This window comes from Phasianus colchicus, chromosome 2, assembly GCF_987193195.1.
Source record: "Phasianus colchicus chromosome 2, bPhaCol1.hap1.1, whole genome shotgun sequence".
NCBI classification, from domain to species: domain Eukaryota; kingdom Metazoa; phylum Chordata; class Aves; order Galliformes; family Phasianidae; genus Phasianus; species Phasianus colchicus.
Genome location: NC_143437.1, coordinates 16,900,486 through 16,925,988, shown reverse-complemented (window position 1 = coordinate 16,925,988; position 25,503 = coordinate 16,900,486). Strand labels below are relative to the sequence as shown.

The window sequence follows — 25,503 nt, the reverse complement described above, 5'->3', positions numbered from 1 at the left end:
CAAAGGGAAAGATATTTCTGCTTGAAAGTGCTTCCAAAACTTCATGGCTTCCTCTCAAATCAACCTTACCTTCCCACTTACGTCCCACTGTTGTAATCTTTCCTTCTAGCACTGCTTCCTCCTCTGTCTCCTCACTTTCCCCAGGTCCTTCCTTCAGCTTCTCACAAACTGCAGTTCCAGAGAGAATTTTTTGCTCCAAAGGTCTGGAAATCCCTTTGCTTGAGACTCTTCTGTATCTGTGCCCTAAGCCCACTAACTTCATAATGCCAGAGATCCTTGCTTCAAGGGGACATATTACAGGAATGGAATGAGCCAAAAATGAAATATTGCCCCTTTCCAAGAGAACAAAGTATTTTGGCTTGGGGTGGGCTGTTGGAAGTGAACACAGGAGAAGTGAGGACAGAAAAAAACAACAACAAACAACCACCTGCATTCCTTATTCTTTCAATGTATTTTGTTTGCTGACATCTGTTTGACTTTGAGCAATGAAACAGACCTAGCTTTCACCCATTGGTGGTTTAGAAGGCCCCTCTCCCACTTTCTTCCAAGCTGTTCAACTGCAAGGTAACAGACTTGAGCTACATTGTTGCCTTTCCTGCACATTTCTTTCAAAGGTGAAATAAACTCTGACAGCTTGAATCACAGATTGATGGAATCACCAAGGCTGGAAAAGACCTCCAAGATCATATAGTCCAACCATCCACCTACCACCAATACTACTTCCAAATAAACTTCCATAAACCAAATCCTTTAGGGCAACATCTGAACATTTCTTGAACACCTCAAGGGATGGTGACTCCACCACCTCCCTGGGCAACCCATTCCAGCACCTGACCACTCTTTCGAAGAAGAAATTTTTCCTAATATTCCAACCTGAACCTCCTCTGGCACAACTTGAGGCCATTCACTCTCATCCTATCACTAGTTATCCAGGAGAAGAGCCTGAAAGCCACCTCGCCACAACCTCCTTTCAGGCAGTTGTAGAGAGATAAGATCACCCTGAGCCTCCTCTTCTCCAGACTGAACAATCTCAGTTCCCTGAGCTGCTCCTCATAAGACTTGTGCTCCAGAGCCTTCACAGCCCTTTTCTGGACACACTCCAGGGCCTCAGGGACATTCTTGTAAGTGAGGGGCCCAGCACTGAACACAGCACTCAAGGCACAGCCTCACCAGAGCTGAGTACAGGGGGATGATGCCCTCCATGCTGCTGCTGGCTGCACTATTGCTGATACAAGTCAGGATGCCATTGGCCTTCTTGGCCATACTGCAGGCTCATGTTCAGCAGAGTGTCAACCAACACCACCATATCCAATCTTCTACACAGGTCCTTCAGCCACTCTACCCGAAGCCTGTAACATTGCCTGGGGTTGTTGTGACCGAAGTGCGGGACCCAGCACTTGGTTGCGTTGAACTCCATCCCACTGGCTTCAGCCCATCCATCCAGCCTGTTCAGATATTCCAAATACTGTCCTTCCTACTCCCAGGCAGACCAACACTTCCTCCCAACATGCTGTCGACTGCAAACCTCCTGAGGGTGCACTCAATCCCCTCATCCAGATCATCAGTAAAGCTATTAACCAGGACAGGCCCCAGTACTGACCCCTGGGGAACACCACTCGTGACTGATCACCTGCTGGATGTAACTCTATTCACCACCACTCCTTGGACCCAGTCCTCCACCCAGCAAAGAGCCACAACTTCTCAATAACGATACTGTGGAAGACAGTGTCAAAGGCTTTGCTGAACTATAGGTAAAGGACAGCAACAGCCTTTCTCTCATCTACCAAGCAGGTCACTCGCTCATAGAAGGATCAGGCTGCTCTTGTAACTGAAGAGTAGCTTTATATCACAAAGATATTACACGGTAAATTAAAGCCATTGTATATTTTCTGCTCTAGGTGAGTTTGAAATAAAACTGAAATATTTTAATGTAACAAATTGCAGAAAATTTCTAGTTTAAAGCATAAGAATAAATGTAGAATTTCAAAATGACAACAGAGACGTAACTAAGCTTAATTTTACCTTATAGACAATAACTTGATGCATAGATTTTCTCGTCAAGTTTTCTTGTTTTATCAAACTTCAAGGAAAACAGTCCAGTCCCTTCTATTTTCCATTTAGTTTGGCAGTATTTCATGTTCAACCAGGGAGACAAAAACTGAAACTAGGATGACCTTCTGAGTAGTAACAGGTTTCAACAAAACACACCCAATGTTTAATACAGATAAAAACATTTCAGAAACCATAAAGATCACTATTGTTCAGAAGAGACTAAATTTTCTGAAACAATTCTAATTTTCGGTCGCAATAATTATTGGATTCATACTATCACAACCCCACATTAAATGGGGGCTAATTTTGTACACTACTTCTGTTCTGAATACAATTACGTAATCGCCGGCAGTCTTTTTAACCAGCATTTTAATTACAGAGATAAAAGCAGAACATACACATACGCTTGAATGTAAATACCTATTATGACAAGCAGGCAGATTTCATTTGTGTGAACATTAAGCACTTCACAAGAAATGGGTGGAAGCAAAGAAAGAAGGCCTACGCATCACATAGAATATTGCAACCAAAATCTATTTCCAGGTCCTCCAAGTTCACTGCATTATGGAGGTGACTAATACTGGAAATAAGACAACTTTGGGATGAAGCATGGCAAAATTCACAACTACTGCCAGGGAGGTGGTGGAGTCACTGTCCCTGGGGGTGTTTCAAGAAACGGGCAGATGTGTTACAAAGGAATATGGGTTAGTGGGCAACATTGGTGTTAGGTGGACAGTTGGACTAGATTATTTTAGAGGTCTTTTCCAACCTATGATCATTAAGGTCTCTTCCAACCTAAGCCATTCTGTGACTCTAGGAATATCACTGATTCAGTATGAGGAGCTGCGAATGCTCTGCTGTAGATTTTCAATACTAACATGTAAGCAAAAGAACTTCTCAACAATTATCCTTATTATCCTTTTATTTTAAATAGGAACACAGACAAAAGCATTAAATTTGTGAAAGACTCTTCAATCATTCTTTCAAATAATGAATTTGTAACAGCTGATTATATTTTCGAAAACAAAAATTACAAATGACCCAAGTGATCATAGAATCATAGAATGACCCAAGTGATGTTCCACAACTACGGATTTTAGTGGTACCTGAGTACAAAGAGGTGTTCCAAGAGCATATCTAAATCAATATAGGAAATTACATCGTTTAGATAAGTGATAATATAGTAAGAAAACTTTCCTCATCAGATTGTTAAAACATTTTCTATATTTGGCACAGGTCAGCATTTATTTTATTGCTGCTTGCAGGAAAATCTCTAAAGCCTGTATCATCAAGCTACACTACTGGCTCTAAAAAATGGTGTGGCTAAGGAAACTTGTGGAGAAGGGAAAAAACACAAGCTTTTATTACAGGTTGAGTCATTAACCCTCCCAGACATCATTCACCTACACAAGCTCAGTGTAACCTGTTTTATCAAAAGAAACATCTCAAATGATTGCCCACTAAAACAGTAGCTCATTCAGGAAAGCTTAGAAAGTTAAAAGCACACACCATACAAAAACCTGAGCTTCAAAACTTAAAAGCTCCCCAAAACCTCAGGTAACAACAGACCACTAACTTTTAGCTTCCAGTATGGACAGATCAGCATTCTCATGTTATGAGCCTACTAATCAAACTGACATTTGCATATTTCCAAATCCTAGTGTAACTCTGGGTGGAAGGCAATTTTTTCAGCCTCGTGAATCCTTTTACAGGACTTGTGCAGAGAATAACCACAATGCCAAAGCATTTGTTTTAAAAACACTGCATTCTCATGTTGGGCAACATGTTGATACCATGGTAATAGACAGTTTTGAAGGCAAGCTGTTCAAAATGATTGCTGTGGGTACTGTTTAGCAACCACAAAACATGTCTTGTGCCCTTTCCCAAGTGCTGAATCTCAAGGCTCTGCTGAGTTTTTGCTTCAAATGCCCAGAGTGGAGGCAGGCTCATGGCTGCTTTGCCCTGGGGATGGAAAACCAAAGTGGTGAGAGCTATGCCCCATCCCTCCTCCGGCTGCTGAGGGAAGTGTCATAGCAGAACAACTGGCTATGCAGGGGAAGGTGCTTGGAACCATGGCTGGAAAATGTGCTGAGAGCAAAGGTTATGATTTCTGCCTTAAATACTACCCTATGCTGCACCTTCCATCTGTGGGATAAAAGATACTCATCTCCTTCCCCTTCTGTCTATGCTAAAACACAAGACCCTACAATCTGTATTAGTAACATCTACCAATACAGATTTGGCAACGCACTACCACTGTCAGTACTTGCATTGTACAAGGTTAACACTGTGCTACCTCCTGCTATTGCATTCTGGCTCTGATTCACCTGTAGCTTGCTAGTGTTTTTCTGTGTGCATCACAGCCACAGCACTCAGCAGCAGCTCAGTGGCTCACTCGCTAATCAGCCCCATGCTGATGACCCCATACAAGCTTGGCATACCTGTATTTCTTCAGAGATGGCATCTCACTTCCATGGAACCCATTCTGAGGGCTTACTAGCACACAGGAATGCAAAAATACATAGCTGTGTGCCAGCACTAACCCTGTCTGCTAACCACATCTGCACATTACATGCTGGATCATCGCCTCACCTCAGCTTCACTCCATGTACTTTAAAACCAAGCAATTCACAAATAAACTTGTATTACTAGAAGCAAGAGACAAGGCAGCATTATTTACACTTCAATACGATCAACTGCTTTTCCCTTCTGAGAGCAAGAGAAACAGCCATCTGGCTTGCACAGTACAACTGCCCACTGCTTACCTCCACTGCAGAATCACCAGGAGACAAAGGGAGGAAAAAGGAACTGACTAAAATTAGTCACCCATTGGGTGACCCAACCGTCTGAAGAAACAATTCTGTCTTCAAAATTTAAATCCAATGATTAGTATTCAAGGTAATTCTGCATATTTTAATCTTTTGGAATTTTTCAGTGACAGATTTTGCTATAGAAATGCTCTTTCTTCAGAGGACTTTCTGGACACAAGTGTTACTGTTTCCCTCTCCCCCTTGCAACACTAGTGAGAAAAGGCTTCAACTCCATCAAATGCATGTTAATTCATACACTCCCACCTTTTTGGTTGTTGAGGTTGCTGGGGTTCACTCCCTCCTGGGTTAAGAAGTACCCACAGCCCAGTTGTGTTACACAACTTGCCAGAGGGCAGCAGGTGCTACCAGAACACTGGCACAAGCTCCATTGAATCAGATTTCCAATTTGAAAGTGAAGCTACATAGTCTTACCATGTTACAAACTTTCATTTCTCTTGTCACTGTGTCTAATTAGAATGATATGTGAACACCCAGTTACAGTCTACTATTGACTACAATTTGCACTGGAGTAGTCACAAGGATCACAAGTTAGCTAGTCATGAGCTATCCTAACATTCCAGAGACTTATCTTTATACCACTATGGAAGATTCCAAACACAATTTTGTGATGTTCATTCTTATTAACCCTTACAAACTAAGTTGCATACAGAAAGCTGTATACAGGTGAAAGTTGTATATAGGCGAAATCAACCTAGAATGAAAATACAAGCTTGGTCTAAGAATTTAATAGGAAACAAAAGATCCAGATATAAAACATGAAGGTCCCGCTCTGTCCAATGAAAACAACTAAACATCCCCTACTTGCACCAAACAGAAGCTTCTGCTGCACTGACCTTGCTCCTAAGGTCTGTTTTTACCCCTGACCTTCACAAACACAGGCACTGTGTGTCTGCTCCACGTGCCAGGCAGACTCAGTGACAGCCACACCACGGGTAAGGGCTTGTACTACAGCACAACTCTATGTGACACTAACACGGTGCATTGGGGTATCTGTTCCAGGTGAAACTGCACACTTAGCAAACCTCACTGGTGCCCTGTAGGCAACATAAAGGTGCCAAAGGGAAAACTATATTGAGTTAACTTCTTGAAATGCACATTGCTTTCTCTGGAGTATGGGTATGATCAAAGTAGGAATAATAACCTAAATACTGTTCTAGTGAGAATGGAAAACAGATCTAATAAGCAATAAAATGCTACTATTTATTAATTATGGCTCTCTTAGTTGATCCATGACTTGCATTTATCATATTCTATCAGGGTACAGTATAGACAACTGAGCTGTACCAAAGGAAGAGAATCGCTTCCATCCTTAATTTTCGATGACCCTTCATAAATCTCCTTGGTTAAAACAATGACTCTGGCCACATCACACTGTTAACTCTTTTCCCCCTGCAGTTGTCAGAGCTGCAAGATCCGAGAGTAGATCAGAGCAGGCAGTCAGAAGGAGGATCTCAACCCCAAGCCACCTCCTGTTACAGAAGTAGTCGGCATGCTCACAAACCATGGCGATGCACAAAACAGCATCACTAAAAATACAGAACTACTCTGTTGTATGTACGTTCACCAAAATTACCAGCTGCCCTAGTTTTAGCCTAGCATGTATTTGCAGTTCTGCAATGCTTTATGTAAGCATGGTTCTGCTAGAGCTGAGACATTCTGAACAACAAGAGACACTAAGTGGCAGGTCTGAAAAAGATTTTAAACCTCTTGGGTATCCCAAGAATGATTTTTATTTCTTCTTTTTGGAAAAGTGACAGTCAGAGTAACTTTAAAAATAAATGGTTATCGTCTGCGTACCTTCCTAAACTGCTGAATTATTTAGTGAATAATCAGAGTCATGTTCTACAAAGATGTAAAACTATTAAACTGAAATCCATTATCAAAATGTCTGTTGTCAAGACTATGCACTGACAACAGTCATGACGTGATCTACAAGACTATGAGCCAAGCCACTGAGGAGAGACTTTTACCTGTAAACTCAGAGAACAGCAATAGGTTCCACACATAGATCACTGCAACAAAGTCTTTGTGTGTTAACAATGTAATTGTTTTTCCCCTTAGAACAAAGTTCATTAAAAACAAAATAGCAAAAATGCAGCATATTGTAAAATATGCTCTACCACACTGACTAATTAACACGTGACTTTTCTTCTATAAACTAATGTGAGTATCTCATGTAAGCCTACAACTTAGGCTGAAAGTCTGTACTGTAAGATGCACATATTCCTGAGCTAAGAAAGGTGCTGCACAAAGACCTGTAACAGTAACACCACTGATCTTGTAAAAATACAAGTGTATACTTCAGACCAGTACTTCTAGGTAAACAGTTGCACAAAAGTAGCACCCACAAATTTCTGTAGCTATGACTGATGCCTGCCTAGAGGCACGCACCTACCCTTTGCAAGCAGCAAATTCACACTCAGTCCTTTCCACTTCCCCCATGAGTACCATCGTGCACCACCCCTGTAAGAAACGCAGGCTCAGCCTTCCAACTTGCTGCTCACAAAGGCCATCTTTTCCTCTATCAGTCTCTGAACCTTCTTTGCTCAGATGCCATCTTCAGCTGTAAGTACCAGGACTTCAAGTACAGCAACGATTACAACAGCGCATGATAAAACACAATTAATCTCACAGTATTCCTTGTCAAGTGGTTTCAGACTAAGGAGCATGCCAGAGCAGAGGGGCAGGCACAGTAGTGACCAACAACAGAACCTGAGGGAACAGCATGGAGCTGTGTCAGGGAAGGATCAGGTGGGGCTTAAGAAAAGGTTCATCACCAGAGGGTGGTGGGTATGGCCCCAGTGCAAGAGTTGAAGGAGTGTTTGGAGAACGCTCTCAAAGGGTTTGGATTTTGGGTGGTGCTGACTGGAGCTACGAGTTGGGTTCAATGATCCCTGTCCATTCCAACCTAGGATATTCTATGAGTCTATGACTATGACTCCTGCTTATCATCTCACTATAAACAAAAGGGTTCCAACATACCTGTAATAGGGTAAGGGGAAGACTGCAATACAAAGAGCACTAAAACTACTATATATATACACACGCTATACATACATATATATACACACACACGTATTTAACAAGCTTCAATTCATAGAATCATAAAACCATTTGATTTGGAAGAGACCTTTAAAAGTAATCTAGTCCAGCTCTCCTGCAATGAACAGGGATACCTGTAGTTTGATCAGGTGCTCAGAGCCCCTCCAGCCTGACCCTGAATGTCACCAGGTATCCACCACCTCACTGTGCAACCTGTGCTACTGCCTCACCACCTGATTACAAACAACTTATCCCTCATATCCAATCTAAATCTCCCCTCCTTTAGCTTGAAACCATTTCCCCTTGTCCTGTCACAGCAGACCCTGTTAGAGAATCTGACCCCTTTCTTCCTACAGCCCCCCTTTAGATACTGAAAGGCTGCTCTCAGGTCTCTCCAGAGCCTTCTCTTCTCCAGGATGAACAGCTCCAGCTCTCTTAGGCTGTCCTTGCAAGCTGAGAGCTCTGGTTCAGCCCCTACTAAGTATCAAGGAACCCTTGGGTTATTTTTTCCAGCAGGCAGTTTAGGGGTCTTACAGCACATGCTAATAGTTCATCTAGAAACCACAGCACACATATGCTGTCCCAGTGACTACTTCTAATGTCACTGAAGAGCACAAAGAAAAACAAAACAAAACACAAAGTCAGTCACGCTCTTTCCTCCTTTATTCACCCCTTCTTCCCTTCATGTTTTCTCATCCTGGCATGCCAGGATGCTTCAGTTACTGACTTGAAAAACATCATCTTAGGAAGACTGCCATATAATTTAGGAGGACAACATGTCAGCAGGAATATTTTACGCCGAAAATGCCCTCTCTTACAGCACTCAAGCACACGGTGCTCGAATCCACACACAAAGAAATGTGCGCCCTTCTCATCCGTACTCCAGCTTCCACCTGGTCCTCGCGCTCTCTGAACGCCACGCTCACACAAACCCCACACCGTCACACAGGTCTGGACGTGGGCGCACCTGTCCGCCCGCGCTCCCATCCCCCACGACCGGCCTTCCCCCCTCCGCACACGACACGGGTCCCGGCGGCCTCCTCCAGCCCCCCGCGGTGCCCGCAGCCCCCGGCGGCGCCCGCCCCGCCCGCACTACGCGCCCCCACACCCCGCAGCGCGCACCCCGCCCGATGACGTCCGGCCGCCGCGCCCGGGCAGGTCGGCGGCCCGCAGCGCGCACCTCGGAGGGCGGCGGGGTCGCGCACCCGGACCGGAGCCCCCCGCCCGCCGCCCTCCTCGCGCCGCCGCCCGGGCCGGGGCCTCGCCGGGGACGGGTGACGGCGGCGGCGGGGGGGCGGCCCGCTCGCCGGGGAGGAGGCTCGGGCCGCCGCTTCGCGGCGAGACGGCGGCGAGACGGAGGCGGACCGGCGGCGGGTGCCTCGGCGGAGGGGCGAAGGGGTGGCGGCGGCACGGGTCGCTACTCACTCTCGTCAGGCAGCTGATCGAGCTCCGCCATCTTGAACGAGCCGCGCCGCTTTTTCAAAGGCTGCCTGGCGCGGTGCATTGTGGGGGAGGAGACGGGGCCTTGCGCGAGGCGGCGCTGGCGGGCGAGGCGCGCGGCGGGGCGCGTGCGCGGGGCGGTAACGGCATCTCGCCTCAGCGCGGGCTGAGGGGACGCGGCGCGGGCTGGGTTGCCTCAGCGCTCCGTCCGCAGCCCGAGGCGCGGCATAGAATCACTGAATAGCCCGAGTTAGAAGGGACCCGTAAAGATCACCGAGTCCGATTCGCGGCTCCGCCGCACCACCCAAGAAGTCAGACCATATGTCTGAGAGCGGTGTCCCAGCGCTCCCTGAGCTCCGGCACAGAGCCGAGCCCACCGCCCTCAGGGCACAGCCTTTCCACAGCCCTCCCCTGGAAGCAATTAAATGGTACATGTACAGTAAACTGTTCTTATTTTCCTTAAACGCACCCAGAATAGCTCAAAACAATCACTTTTTTTTGGTTTTGGTTTTGTTTGTTTTTTTTTTTGGTACAAAAAAAAGGCAAACTTAAGTTCAAAATCAATTAACAATATCATCTTAGATCATCTCAGTGAAGCCTAAAGCAAGCGCTGCATCTCAGAAAGAAACAAATAGCCAACTGCACCGTGCTGCGATGCAGGACAGAGTGGCACGCGTTCCGCATCTCTACGAGCATCTAGCTGAGATCAGGGAGCCCACAAAACAGAGGAATGTGCACAGGAAAGCAGCAGTTATCCAGCACCTCCTCCGTGCTACAGTATTCACCACGGCAAAGCGATTTCAGGGGAGAGGGAAGGAATAAAACTTTTCTACAACACAGTCACATTTTGCACCACTCTTCAGAGCTTGAATTTCTTGGGGTGGGAAGATAAAGATGAACTTAGAAAAACAAACAAACAAACCAACCAACCCAAAGCTAACACTTCTAACAGATTCTTGTTACCTTAAGACTTCGATGCCCCAGACATCTCCTACTGGTCATCTTAGAAATTACCAGGTCAGAAAGGAAAACTCAGCTCCGAACAGCATTACATCAGATACTTCTGCATTTGGAAAATATTTAGCAGGAGCTATTACCATTCGCTATGTCAAAAAGGTAGCAATCTGTGCAATAAGGATTCCTGTTATAAACTATTTTGGTCTGTAGTACTATTTTACGCTGCAGTATGTCTGCATTCTGGGTTTTTCACATCTATTGTGCATGGCGTTTCCAAGCCACATCAACATGACTGACAAAGCTGCACCCAGAGCCTTCTGACAGTCTGTAGACTGTCAAATATCCAATGCTTCCAATGCATCTTTATATCATTTGGGCAAATTTGCAGTTCATGCTTGGGCAACGCAGAAATGACACAACTGTACTGATAGACACACGCTATGACTGAGAACTTCTGTGCACTGCTAACAACCTGTAATTAGGTACTGCTGACTCTCTTGCCTCGCACAGGTGGAGGAAGATTCTTAAATTGGCTTCACTCATGCTATTAGCTTTCCCAAAGGGTCATGTTAAGCAACTACCCTTAATGGTGTGTGCTGAAATGCTGCAAAAACCACTTCCATTTTTCCTCAATTACTGCAGATGGCATTAAAACACAGGTTACACCACCACCTAATTAGCAGGTCCATAGCCATGTTAGCACAGTGCAGGTAGCACTACATCCCAGGGACAGGAAGCAGCAGGGTGCCACTGTAGCACAGACCCTAGGCAGGCCTGACAGTAGGAAGAAAAGCAGAGATAACTGGCAGAAGCCACAAGTGTGTTCTTCAGCCACTGAAGGACATTCTTGTGAAGGCAGTCCCACCTTATGCAATGAGAATTCATAATGAAGGGGGAAGCAATGGTTTCTCCTCAGTAGTTGCAAAGCTATATCTACTGCTTGCCTTCAGGCTGTACTTGCATCTCACTTTCTGTGAAAGCAGCCCACAATTGCCCATTGGTTCGTGTGCTGCCTCCACACTGGAGCAAATGAATAATAATACAAAGATGGGCAATCCATGCTGTATTTCTCAGCCACTTCCTTCTTTCATGAAAATGGACAAATCACTATTTACAAGTTAGCAGTTAGTGAACCCAGGCTGGGTTCCTTCAGTTTACCCACCTGATTATAACTGTACAGACTACCTTAAACCTTTGCAAGCCATTAGACAACAAAGTTTCCAGACATGCTAAATAAAGACAAATGATTAAATATTTATACTTTTCTGCTCATAGTTCAACATTTAGATCGTTAGTCATTCCTCAACACATCTCTAGAAAAGAAGTCACAGGACCCAATGTTTCAACAGCTCACTGCTGTCAAGCAGTTCTGACAGAAGTGGGCCTATCCATCCACCCAGCTCTGCTCTGGGCGCATCCTCCAGACAGCTTCATCTGCTGTCACTGTGCAGCTTCCCTCAGCCAGGTCCTAGGGGAAGGCTGCCTCTGCAAGGTTAAAGACTGTGAGATATAGTTGCTCATGCTGCAATTAAAACAGCACTACATGCACATCATAAAGTGCTCCTCTACACTGTTACAGTAGCCTAATGTTTATAGTCATCTCAGGGCAGGACATTCTCAGAGCAGGAAAGGACTTTGAGCTACCTCTCAAAGGTGATAGAGAACACATCAAAAGCATCTACCTCTACTTCCTGGTCCAAAACTGAACTGCAAGCTGATGTTCTGAGGAAAAGAAATGTACCTTAACTAAAAGGAGTGAGTTCTCATATTTTCTTGCAGAAAGTGAAAAGACTGCATTTAAGTCACAGACAAAAAAAAAATTCTTTTGTAAGCGAAACAATTAGTCATCAAGAAAGCTACTGAAAAATCATAAGAAAACGGCCACTCTTTCCACTTCTCTTAAAACCCACGGACAGCACCCTCATTTAATTTTCTCAGTTCAGCTGTCCTCCAGTCACACAACTTACCTGCTCAATCCCTATGTTTTTCTCTCCTTGGCTTTCCATTACTATTTTTCATCCTCCTCTCCTTCAAGAATCCTGGAAATAGCTACACTGTAAGGAACCACTCTGGCTGGGAGCTCATCTTTCAAAAGGCACCAGGACATCACAACATCTTAGGAAATAGATCTGATGTTTCCACACAAATAGTCAGCATAAACTTGAATGGTCTTTTCTTGGGAAGGGAACTTTGATTGCAGAGGATACCAACTGCAGTGTCCATGCTGAGCTGCACCAGGAGATTAGACAATCTGCCCTTCACAACTAGAGGAAAAGGTGGATGTATGGCTCAGGGAAATTAGTACTTTTAGAACAGAAATTATGCTGACGATGCTCTGCAGTCGAGTTATTTCCGTGTTGCTCAATGACTTACTGAAAGTGAGTTAGTTTCAGTAATAACCATCACTAAACAATGAAATTTCTATCATTTCTATTGACAGTTCAAGAGAAGAAATTCAAGTGTACCCACAGAGTGGCAATATACCTCACTCCAGGTCATGATAAGTGAAGCTTACCCTCTTACACCCAAACTCAACTTGGAGTTCACAAGGCTTGAGTCTACAACAACCAATTTACATCATGTTGAAAGCATATGTTTAAATGAGGTTTATTGGGGCCAACACTAGATTAAAACAGCTACAAGTTCATTTTTCATGTTTACCACATCAGCTGTTGACAGATGAAGTCTCAGTGGAAAGTACAAATTTTCATTTCACGACTTCCTGAGATAAGACTGCTGCAGATTTTAATGTTTGGCATTTGACCTTCAGAGAGATATATCTTCAAGAAAACGCCAGCAGATACGTTTAAATGATTACTCAAAGCAGAACAATTTGGAAATTTTGAAACGTAAAGCTGTTAGTATGAAATTATCTTTTATTTTTTTTAAACCTCAAAATAAATGCACATTTATCATTTATTCAAAATGGAAACTGAAAAAGGGTATCTTAAACAAGTGGGAACCCTAACAGAGCAAACATCACAAACACCCTCAAGTTCCTTCTCTGCTATTGCTCCCCTCTGGCTAAAAAACACTTCTGTTGCCGTTGTTGTCATCCATTTTGTTTGGCCAATCAAAAGAAACACTTGATAGCCCCCACAAATAGAAGTGGTATAAAACAAAACCAACTAAGCATTCTCAACAGAATTCAGGTCCTTGTGTTGCCACATTATATAAAAACTTTCACTAACTGTTGTACTAAATAGGATTTAGTAACCGCTCTTGCAGTTTAGCTCTCGGTATCTTGATAAGTGAAGTCAATGCTTAAGCATGTCAGAAGTCAACGCTATAGTGTAACTACAGTAATAACTAACAGGTCTCCTAATTACTGTTCACCAGAGTGATGTCTTATAGTTGAATTTCAGTTTCAGCAGGTACTTCAGATTTACCTGAGCGACATCATACACAATATATCTAGGAAGAATGTTAAGGAACAATTATAGCTGTTGATATTAAAAACACACAGGAACTCAAAACTCCAAATATAGTCAAACTTCATCCTTGAGCTTAAGTTATCATAAGTTACTTGTGTCATTATGCAGTTCTAACATTTCAAGCTGGGATCTTTAAATTTGATTTTTCTTTGAATCTGAAAATATCCTATATGAGCTAGAAACTGTCAACTAAATTACACATGGAGAAAAAATGATGGCATAGCAGGAATCCAGAGTGGCAGGCAAATGAACTGACTTAGATACGGACCTGTAGCTCTTGAATATTATTTTTGTCAGGCAGAAAATACACCATGTCTTTCCTGCTACCTAAATAGTGGAACAACCTAACTTAAATAAGATCTGAAATTACAGACCCAGCATCACAGAATCATAGAGATAGGCAGGGACCTGAAGAGATCAAGTGTAACCCCCTTGTTAAAGTCCCTACAATAGGCTGCACAGGTAGATGTCCAGATGGGTCCTGAATGTCTTGAATATTTCCATAGAAAATGGTCAACACCTCTCTGGGTATCCTGTTCCAGTACTCCATCACTTTTACTGTAAAGTTCTTCCATATGCTTGTATGGAACTTCCTGTGGTCAAATTTTAGGCCACTGCTCCTTGTTCTATCACTATACACCGGTGAGAAGAGCCTGGCCTCAATCATTTGCTTCTCACCTTCCTTTAGATATTTGTAAACTTTGATCAGATCACCCCTCGGTTTTCTTTTCCCCAGGCTAAACAGACACAGTCGCTCAGCCTTCCCTTATAAGGGAGATGCTCCAGGCCCTTTATCATCTTTGTGGCCCTCTGCTGGATGCTCCCTAGGAGATCCCTGCCTTTTTAGACCTGAGTGGTCCAGAATTGGACGCAGTACTCCAGATGTTGCCTCATCAGGCAGAACAGAGGGGAAGGATCACCTCCCTTGACCTGCTGCTACACTACTGCACCTCAGGATTCCACTGGCATTCTCGGCTATGTGTAAGTTCTACCGCTACCTCCAAACAAAAAGTCACTAATCTTTACTTCCCACAAAACAAATGAACAAAAACAACAAACCTGGAAGAGTTCTACAGTTACTGGCAGTTTAAGTGGCTGCACTGTATTTTTTCAGAATATAGTTCTTGTCAATAATTCTTAATGCTTTAGGCTACAAACTTACCTCAAGTCTGCTTCTAATAGGAAAACAACTTACCAAGTAAGAAGTCAGTTTCTACATAGTCTGGAGATTGTATTAATTAGCTACCTTTTTCACTGATAGTGAGCAAGCAGTCGACAATCTTTACAGTGAGACTATAGACATCACATTCTCATGACATTCTCAGAGCAGTGCTGATCTGGGGGCACTTCTGCCTGAAAAGAGGCTTAAAGGCTACACTCTCTGAGAGACATTCTGACATTTACCTTCATATTTGCAAAGGATGTGGGGGACCTGAGAAAAGCTGTATGATGAGACTCCAAGTAGCCTGCTTCTCCATCTCCTCCCAGTCAAGCTGACCAGCCACAGCATTCAGAGGAAGAAACCACATTAGAGTGATGCGAAACCACAGCCTGCATTCCCCTTCCCTTGTCCTGACGCATATCAGCAGAGCAAGGTACTTGGCAACATCCATACAGGTAACTTCAATTCCCTTAGCCATTGAGTCTTGCTGGAGCAACAGCTAATTTGGTACGTGTACTGTTTCCTTTTTAACAAGATGATAACTTAAGCATGACAACTGTAAAACTGTTTCCCTTTGAAAATAGACTCAAACAGATGTACTCAAAAACAGATCTAAAAAAATCAAAACACTGGCAAAACTCCTGACCAATATTAGCAAAAGCCTACTAAAGTCAACACCACCAAGTGCACAACCAATGTCACAGCAAAGGATACTCATTGTACAGAAGACAAGTATCATTAATTCCTGTTGAGATCCCATTCCCTAAGGGAACTTCTACACCATCAAGGGTTGTAGTGGCTGTGGGATCAGGTGCAGTTTTGCCCAAGCCTAGAAAAGGAAAAAACATTAGTTAACAAATCTTGAAGGCAGACATTGGACTTTGCACATAAAGAAAAAGATTCAGCCAGTCATGTATTACATTCCATATGTTGTCGTACACTGACTAGGAGGAAAAATATCTTAAAGAGAGCATAAAAGATGTCAGTTTATTCAGCTCAGCAGCAGTGTATTTATAGTAGTTGTACTCTGCTATGTTAAAAGAATAGTTTCTCTTTTTGCTGTTAGCTTTGTCATACAGATTAGACAATTAGACAGATCAGACAACCTTTACTGCTCTCATATCTTAGCACATACATGTGTAAATTTTAAAATTTTCAGGAAGTTTTAATAAATCAATTCTCATTCTTTAGATTCTTCAATACAAATCTAATTTGACATTTGTAATAGTTGGAATGCACTGAAAAAATATTAGATCATGTTTTAATAAATTTTAGAAAACTCATTTATTAAGCCTCTCAAAACTGAGCATTCAAGAGAAGCCGTTCACTACCAAATGCTATCAATCCATCCTATCTCTGTAAAGACAGTCATGATTATTATTACTTGTGCTTGAATTTCATTTTTCTTTTACCCCTACCTTTTGCTGATAAAAATGTAATGAGAACAGTTGTTGTATCTGAACTTTCATCCTTAGCCTTTCCCCTCGCTACAAGCTTCCAACGCGCTTTGAAAGCTAAACAATTATTCCTCTGATCTATCAAGCCTCTCATCCTTCTTCTAAAACATATTGTATTGTTGTTGAAAGCGAGTATGAAAGTGGAGAATACATCTTACTTTGTTCTTCTTGTATTATGAAATGAAAGTCTCCTCCTGAAATTCAGGCAGCCCATTAACTTCAGTTTTATGTTTTCAAGTGTACTAACTGTCATCTCAAAACACTCTATATACATGTATTCAGATGCAATCATAATGCTGCATATTATGCAAATGCTTAAGGAAGCACAGCTATGAAAAGACTGTAGGTCTATTCATGAAGAAGAGAGTAAAACAAGTCTGCCATCAAAAATGCATTACCAAAGAAATCTTACCTTTCACACTATGTTTTCCTTTGGGCAATTTTGTTATGTGAGAAGCATTCTTTAGCTCATACCTGGATAACACAAGGAACACACAACAGTGCTAGACATTCATCTTAAAATTTCTTGGTAAAAAAAAATATATATATATGTTTTTTCAGGCTTCAGATTATGGTGAGTTAATTTAAATTCCATTTTTCTGAAGCTCAGCTGCTTTTATACTTCATCTCAGTGACTAATTTTATTGATATTGGCATTTACAGCATGATTCTAGACTTCCAGCATATTTTTACACCATCCAACAGTTCTCATTTGACAAAAAAGGCCAACATTGTTTTGAAAGAAATACAAAGCGCTCTTTTTTCACACTGAAGAAGCAGCTTTCAATTTTAACATAAGCTTCTATTATAATAGTCTTAAGCATGTTTAGAAAATGCTCCTAATGAGTTACTTACATATTTCCAAGGGCAACTTCTCCCAGTAGTATTAACCCAATTGGATCAGCTTGAGACGTGTGACAGTAGTTGGCACTCTTGGACACCATGTCTGCAAAGTAGATGCCCTTCCCAAACATGTAGCCAGTCTGCAGCAAGGAGGGGAGTGAAGTGGGAAAAGAGATTGAAAAATTCATATCATAATATCAGTAATATAAAGGCAGTACTAAATCCATCTGGCTGAACTCTCAGGAAAGCAAAGCTGCAACTCACATCCTCATAGACACCATACAGCAACCCACTCTGGACACTGAATGCTGTCCTTGTGTTCAGAGACAATACTGGGTTCTCCGCAAAAAGAAATCCTACTATTTAGATTCTGACTGTGACCACTTCTGGGCACAAGGATGGAGGCAACCAGAGAATCTGTCTGCTGAACATACCACAGGAGCTTCAGGGGGAGCTATCCGGAGACCCTGCGAGAGGATACCAGCGAAGTTGGTGGTGCGGGAACCGTGCCACAGCAACTGGCGATTATGAAGCTGCTTAAATGGCTTGTAACGCTGACTCTCTCCTTCACGTTCAATCCTGAAGATCTTCAATTCGAAATGGGATAGGAGAAAAAGAAAAATTAAGTAAACAAGCCATTACCTTCATGCAACCTATCTGGCAAATAGGCCGATCTACTATGAGAATTGACCTAAATGTTCTTCAGCGCAGACAGCTTGCTATGTCATGCTGGCAAAGGAGGTAGCCTTGCTCACACAGAACCGTATTAATCCTTTACCCTCTTTTCTGTATTTTCATGAGACCATCATTTTCTGAAAAAAATCATTTAGGGAACTAAAACTTGATTTCAGACGACCACTCTTTTATGCAGCAAATTAAGATAAAATAAAAAAAGCTTAGTCTCATCTCTGTCTAGACTTCTCTATTTAATAAAATACTAATTGGTCTATCAAAACTTGCCTTCAACACAGGAAATGAGAAGGTACTCAAAAATAAACTGAAGCCATAAGCAACTAAATAGACTGATAAAAGCTAATCTGCATGAATTTAAATCCCAGTATTCTCTTACGTACTTCCACAACTTTGAGGTCATATGCATTGTGAGTAGCAGCATGAGTATTTTTCACATATTGTTTAATAATCTTGGCTTCTTCTGAATCTTTGTCAACCACCTGCAAAGAAGCAAATGAGACGTTTCTTTAGAATACAAATTAGCAAACTTGTTATCAAATGAAGACATTCACCCTATGCTCCCCAGTTTAAGTTGCCTCTCTATTTGATCATTTAGATGGAAATTTATTCTCAAATAGAGAATTAGTAAAGTCTACAGAAAGCACTCAACCAAGGAACTGCTGCTGGTGGCAATAGGAAGGCACCTCTGGAAACTTGCATGACTTTCTATCACCCTGTTAGCAGGATTAGCTGTAGCAGATCGCTACAGTCTGAGTCCAGTCATACTTCACAAAGATAGAACCTTCAGAGCCTCCCTGGGCAACTCTCACAGTTAGGGAAAAAAAAAATAAGTTCCATCATTTCAATTTGTTCTCATTGCTTTTCATTTTGCCAGTGTACACCACCACAATAAAACAAGTCTGTCATGATGTTCTCTATTTCTTCACCCCACCTGATATTTATACACACCGGTAAGATACACCCAAAGCCTTCTTTCCTCCACATTAAAAAGCCCAAGGTCTCTTAGCATCAGCTTGTGCAACATGTGCTCCAGCACCATTTCCATCTTGGTGGCCCTTCTTTGAACTCATGCCAATACACCTGTCCACTTTGAGCTTAGATGATCTGTTAACACTCCAAAAAGACATCACCATGCATTCCTGGTCAGTCACTCATTTTTCATTTTTTACCTTAATATCAGTTCGAAGCTTTTCATAATTGATATCAATTGGATCTTTATCTCCATCTTCGTTTCCACCTCTGAGAAGACTGTAAGCAACCTCAATATCAAGCAAGTTGTCCAACATCTGCACTTTAGCCTGAATAATTTAAGTAGGTTATTTTACTTGCATCTTTGATGTTCAGAATAACTCTAGAACACTTCCAAATTATAGAAATTTATGTGAAGTACAGGCACTGGGATTTAACAAGACAGCCTTTTAAATAAATACCTTTATATAATACACATGTTCACACATATATATTCACGTTATAATTATTTTTATGTATCTTCTAAAACCTTATATATAATCTCCATATGTAAACACATAAATAAACAACAACAAAAAAGAGATATTCTCAAAAAACCCACAAGCTTAACCTCATAAAAGCCAGCGGTTGAACTAACACTTCACACTTTATGAATTATGTCTAGCATTAGGCCTGTTGCCTGCAAACAGCATACTATTTCTAGTAATTACCTGAATGTATTCTAAGTTACTGAGAAGAGGTGGTTTCTTCATCCCAAAGTCATGAGGGATCAGAGTATAGAAGCGGTTTGAGAGGTCCAAGATCTGGGATTCGGAACCACCATCAGAAACTGCCTACGCAAGACAACAAACAGCAAAAGAAAATTACTGAATAGGCCAGAATATAGCTCTACAGCAACAGGTGGAGAACAAATAAACAGAAGCAGCAATAAAAATCATTTCAATCCTGAAAGTTCCAAAGGAGTAAAAGGGGCAGCTTTGTGCAGTTCTTTTGCATATAGTAAGTCCCAGGACTTGCTCAGAAAAAAATCTAATGGGATTATGCTTTCCAGAAGGGAAAATAAAGGTGCATATCGTGTGCTCTCAGAAAGGTACCCTAAAAATTGAAATCAAAACTTCCTTTAGTCAATGCTTTCCCAAGGTGCCCATGACTAAAAAAACTAAACAAACAGCAGCATATGCTGATGTACTTTTGCAAGCCCTTTCAAGCAGTACCATGCAGTGATTCTTGGAATGGTCCATGTCATGATGTGTAAATAGAGTAGACATCAAGCGAGATTCTTCCCTGAGTCAATTATTTGTACCCTCATGCTCAAACAGATTCTCTGGGGTGTCAACTTCACCAGCCGAGGTTTGTGATACAAAAGCTTGAAGTAGGTATAAGCACTACCTGAACTTTGAAAAATACAAATACTGCTTAAACTTTTACAACAGCAAAGAGAACTAAGTAGTTAATCATGGAAACCACATGCTCTTCTACATCTAAGAGCAAGCTCAGATCTTCACACAAATCAGTAATCATTTACATTTCAACAGAAAGGTTTCCCCCACTCCCTTTTAATATAGAAGTATGCAGCCTCTCCCCATTGTCTCTCACATTATGCAAAAACAAAAGAAACCTCCAGCAAACACACACACCTCATTCACCCCATTCCAAGCCCACAACAACCAAATTCCCCACTTACTCAAACATCTGTCACACTCACCTGCTGAACCTCATTAAGAATGGAGTATGCACTTTGGATCTGTCTCTTGCTCAGTTTCCCCAGTGGCATCTTCTGCAGGTCGATCTGATAAAGTTGGAAATAATTAAAATAGGATTTCACTGCACTGAAACTTTTGCAGCATTGTCTCTCTGGTTTCCAGGGAACAAATCTCTCCAGATTGGTTCACACAAAGAAAAGAAACATTTCAGACTTGGTATTAGTCAAGAAAAGTATCAGAAGGACAGTGTTTGCCACTGAAAAGATGTCCTATAAACAAAGCATGCAATGTTGCAATGCAGCAACAGGAGATTAGGCATGGCAGAGTAACATAAAATGCATCCTAAGTGTCTGACTGGGATTTTAGTATTAACCTACTATCAAAGATGCTTCTGAATCATTTTGGTAAGTATACATTTTGGGCTAACAATGAAGCAACATGAAAGAAAGAATTGTTGCTCATAAGATCTTCTGTATAAATATGTACAACCTAGTCACTCTCTTCCAGCCCCCAGCTTTAACACTACAATAATCAATAGACAAATGTAAAGAGATTACAAGACACTTCAGATATTTCACAGCCATGGCTGAAAAAAATGAAAAGCAACTAAGTCAGAATTGATGCCTTGACTGCCTACACTTATCTATTAATTTATTTCATTTGTCACTGTTTCTTTTGTATTCATGGATCTTGAATGAGTTTCAGATTTGCTTTAAATCTTTGCACAACTATGGGCCACCTGAATACAAAAGCACATTGCAAAAGTAAACACCAATGGAGTCATTTACCATGTTCACACACGTATCTCTGGCCTATTTACAATACTCATCGTACACCCTGCAGGTGAAACTAGCATTTACTTAGTGGATTTATGATTCAGCTCAAGGACAAAAGATTCTATGAAACCATGTACATGGCTAAACTATACATTATTCATTCACTATAGAACAAGGAACCCTGGCTGTGTGCAAGCCTTCTCTGCAGGCTGAACTCAGATGAGACTGGTTCGAAAGCTCTAAAGTGATTTTTTTAAATGGAGATTTCCATCTGGTATTGGGCTAAGGAGAGCTCTTACTTTTTGCTGCAGCTACATATACATACAGTCAGTTACTAAGAGGAGCCACGATTCTCTTTTGAATGCAAAAGAGAAGACAGACTTCAAAACTGATCATGTGTTGAGGACAAATTTGAAGATTAATACTGTGAGGAACACTGAGGGCAACATGAAGAATTAGCTCTGTGTCAGAGCTGCACGTGCCAGGACTGTCGTGAGGAGCAAGAGAGATATTTATTCATGCAAGAGATGGCAAGACACTGGAACAGACTGCCCTGTGACCATCAGCCTCATGCAAGGCAATGACATGGATAACTGTAATAACACTCTGTACACTTGGTGAGGAGAAACTCTCAAAAACTAAGTTAAAAGCAGCAAAAAAAGTGCATCAGAACTCACAGTTTAGGCATAAAAAGAATACCTAGATAGAATGAAAAGCTCAACAGCAGGCTTGTTAAAGGCATCACACAGCCATTTCGGGAGGATGCAAAGAAACGTGAGACTAGGAGAAAAAAACTTCTCCTCTAAAGAAAAACAGCTGTCCAGCAGAAGCAGGAGATAAATCTAGTAGAAAGCGAGTCCCATGATTCTCATGTCTCCTACAAATGAGCAACTGTATGAATTAACAGAGTTTCAGAGCTTTACAAAACCAGATGACGTCTTGATAGATGATCTAGAGCCTTTTGCCAGTTCCAGGTACAAGCTATTACTATTATTTTAGAAAAACAACCAAAAGAGACACTGAATATACACAAGAAGATAACTAACCTACAGCAATACAAGATGTTGGGCAATACATCTGAAAACATTCAGATAAGCTACTTAAATATGAAGTCTTAGAAGAAGATAACTAAGCTGGCTGAAGAAAGCTGATAACTTATTTAGAATCAAAGCAGTCTGACTTCTATTAAAACCCACAGGATCTCTGTTCTTTCAATGCAAGCAGAGAGACTACCAGACTGATCTCTAAAAGTTTAAAGAAAGAAGAATGGATGAAAAGAGGATATCATCACAACAAATGAGAAATAAAACAACAACAACAAAAATCTATAGTTTGGCCCATTTCAGAAGGAGATCTGATACAAACATTCTCTGCTGTAGAACAAAGAACACACTCATGTGCATCATAAGTAAGTTACTACTTCCACAGCCTGTCAAACCTTGGTCAGACTCTTGACCTTATTCAGTGCTGATCTAAAACTAGCAGCAACTTCTGCAAAGTATGATACACCCTGGATTGCAAAGAACTTACTTCAGGCTGTACAAGTATGATATAGAGAGAAAAGGGAAGTTATAATTGAGTCACATGCACGCGGGTAGTCACCTCAAATTCCACCATAGCTTTCTTCATGCTCTCCACATCAAAAATCATCTTAATAAGGTCTTGGATTGGCTTAGCAAGCTTTGATTTAGTCCCAGCACCCACTGTCAGTTTCTTGACAGCTTCTTCATCCTGGGAAGAAAACGTAGTACCAGAATTAGTAAAATCACAAAGGAAAAAGTAACAGACTGGCTGCTGTGGTATCTAATCAAAACCAATTTAATGGACACATAATATTAGTAGCCTGAAGTTCATAGGAAGTGTTGGATGCTGGTCTGACTTTTTGGAGTTAAGTGGCGTCAAAAATCCTATTCAGTAATTGGACAGAAGTGTTTCAAGTGGCGGCATTGTAAAATAAAGGTAGAATTAAGGGAATTGAACTGCGTGCATCTCTGCTTTACCTCGAACAGCAGTATTCACTTGTTCTGCAAGATTCTGTTGCAGACACCAAGGTACGAAAAAAAGAAAAGAATGCTTATTTCATTGTTTTAGAACAAAGTAGAGATACAATAATTAGTTTCAGAACATTTTCGTAATAAAAATGGCCATCAGTAAGTACAGGCATCATCAGTTAGAAGCGATACTTCCTAGGAATTTTCCTGGGTAGACTGTTTCATCCATAAAGAATCTGCCAGATGCTTCAGTGTCATAGCACACTGCAGTATAACAGTTTCCTGCAATTTCCAGAAAGAAAGCTAAGCTTTGGCTACTTCATGCTGAAAGACAACATCCAGTAATGCGGCTATAGAAAAATGCAATGTCTTGAAAACATCTTGTCTTAAAGACATCTCTGATGTCTTTATAGCTATTAGCAGCATTCAGCTATGTCACCTGAAAATAGTTATGGGTATGTCTTTATATAAGTACATAAACTCCCAATGGGCAGAAGGAATAGAATTCCTATTTAGCATAGATGTCTAAATAGCCAAACCCTACTGGTAACAAATATTTTCTCCTCCTCAGCTTGCTCAACATGCACACTAAGCATTGGGCTGCATAAGATTCGCTTCACCATTTGGGAGGATTTTGAATGCAGAAAACAGATGAAACGTCTATTTTACATAAAATAAAACAGGGAGTTTGTGAAATTACTGTTTACTTCATCTTAGATTAAATTCTATAAGATTACACAGAGTAAACAAGAATAATTATCCTCCCAGCAGTCTCCTTGCTATGCTTACATTAATTATTTGTGCAGCAAAACCCCTGCACTTCATCCCTCAAGTTAAAGTGTCAATGAGTGCAGAAGAGAAGAGTTACAAGAAAGTAGCTGAGCAATGCTCCACCTGGCACAGGGACATTTAACAGTTACCTGTCCATAATCTATTTCCAGTGGGTAGAATTTTTTGGGATATTTAGTGAAGTTCTTTGAATGCCAAGAATTGCCAGTTTTCTCTTCATACAAATTTAGGAAGTGTTCAACAGCATCTTCTTTTGATGGCATCTGCTCCAGCTTGTTACTCCCAATGACAGTGCCCACACGACCCCAGGATCTGAACACCCAGTACCTAGAGAAGTGAAACGCGAGAAAAGAGCGGATGTAAGACTCTGCCTCTAGATCTTAGTCCAAACGAAACTGATTCTGAATCAGCCATTTGCATGTTGTTAATTTAAGGAGAGACATTCTGCAAGAAAGCAACAGAAGAGCCACCACAGTGCCTACGTCCAACAACAGGTGTAAAGAACACCTGCTGTAAACACACCAGATGCACAGCTCTGAAGATAAATGCATGCACAGCAAGAGAGAGAAGGGGAGAGAAAAAAAAAAGCTATTACCACTTGAGTCAGTATTTTTACAAATACACATCTTCAGCCTTTTGAGTTCATGTATTTAGGGGAAAAAAAACAACACGCATACTTAAGCCTGTGATTCAAAGTCAGAGTTCAGATTCTTAGGGACAACAGAAATAACTGAAGTATTTGTTTGTTTTATTAACATTAACTTGGATAGCTTCAGCGATCAATTCAGTTTTTCCAATTTGTCAGGCAGAAAGCACAGGTGTTGGGATCCCTCCATCTGAATCCAGATCCAAACTCTGGATCACAGATCCAGATACAAACTCCAAATACAGGAGCCAGCAACATCCCCCTCAATTTCTGTATCTGTTATCAGAAGCATAACCACTGGACAAATCCACCAGATTTGATGACAGTCACTTCCTGACCCTTTCAATGCATTTTTCTAAGCCTCTCCAGGTAAGAGTTATACTGTGATGTTAAGAGACAGAATCTGCTTTTGTTTCCCAAGGTCACCGCACTGCAATTAGAAGACAAAATTAAGTTGGAGAATATGGGGAAGATTCCCAACATTACGGGCTTCCTGACTGGGCTCCTGGATGTTAAAACAGAAAAACCTTCTGTTTTCTCATGGGCTGCTGTCAGTCACAAAGCACTGTGACCCTCCTGCTATCTGCTTTGGACTGGGTTAATTGGATATCTATTGTATGCGCCTCACTCATCCCAGGATGCACAAATGAATGCTACCAGACACACTTCAGCTCCCCCTCAGCTACAGCTCCCCCTCAGCCCCTCCCACCTTTTAAAA

The 25,503-nt window shown here is 41.7% G+C and overlaps 2 protein-coding genes across 7 annotated transcripts in view; both read right to left on the bottom strand.

The window, feature by feature from the left end:
* Positions 1 to 9,460, bottom strand: part of LIN9 (lin-9 DREAM MuvB core complex component) — a 51,164-nt gene extending 41,704 nt beyond the window's left edge. For 2 of the 6 annotated variants that reach the window (XM_090134967.1, XM_031596681.2), the window contains exon 1: positions 9,351 to 9,458. In XM_090134967.1, the coding sequence (XP_089991093.1) occupies positions 9,351 to 9,429 (79 nt within the window). In that variant the 5' untranslated portion in view covers positions 9,430 to 9,458. Of the gene's footprint in view, positions 1 to 69; positions 8,974 to 9,350 lie in introns of those variants that run through there. The other 4 variants (XM_031596689.2, XM_090134968.1, XM_090134969.1 and 1 more) reach the window with 4 other exon arrangements.
* A 3,718-nt stretch (positions 9,461 to 13,178) lies between these two features.
* PARP1 (poly(ADP-ribose) polymerase 1) overlaps positions 13,179 to 25,503 on the bottom strand; it is a 30,434-nt gene continuing 18,109 nt past the window's right edge. The window contains exons 13-23 of the mRNA XM_031596666.2: positions 24,271 to 24,466; positions 22,962 to 23,090; positions 20,586 to 20,669; positions 19,591 to 19,713; positions 19,081 to 19,209; positions 18,292 to 18,390; positions 17,653 to 17,805; positions 17,231 to 17,358; positions 16,788 to 16,849; positions 15,633 to 15,747; positions 13,179 to 13,736 (exon numbers count right to left, since the gene is read on the bottom strand). Coding sequence (XP_031452526.1) covers positions 13,655 to 13,736; positions 15,633 to 15,747; positions 16,788 to 16,849; positions 17,231 to 17,358; positions 17,653 to 17,805; positions 18,292 to 18,390; positions 19,081 to 19,209; positions 19,591 to 19,713; positions 20,586 to 20,669; positions 22,962 to 23,090; positions 24,271 to 24,466 — 1,300 coding nt within the window. The 3' untranslated portion in view covers positions 13,179 to 13,654. The remainder of the gene's footprint in view (positions 13,737 to 15,632; positions 15,748 to 16,787; positions 16,850 to 17,230; positions 17,359 to 17,652; positions 17,806 to 18,291; positions 18,391 to 19,080; positions 19,210 to 19,590; positions 19,714 to 20,585; positions 20,670 to 22,961; positions 23,091 to 24,270; positions 24,467 to 25,503) is intronic.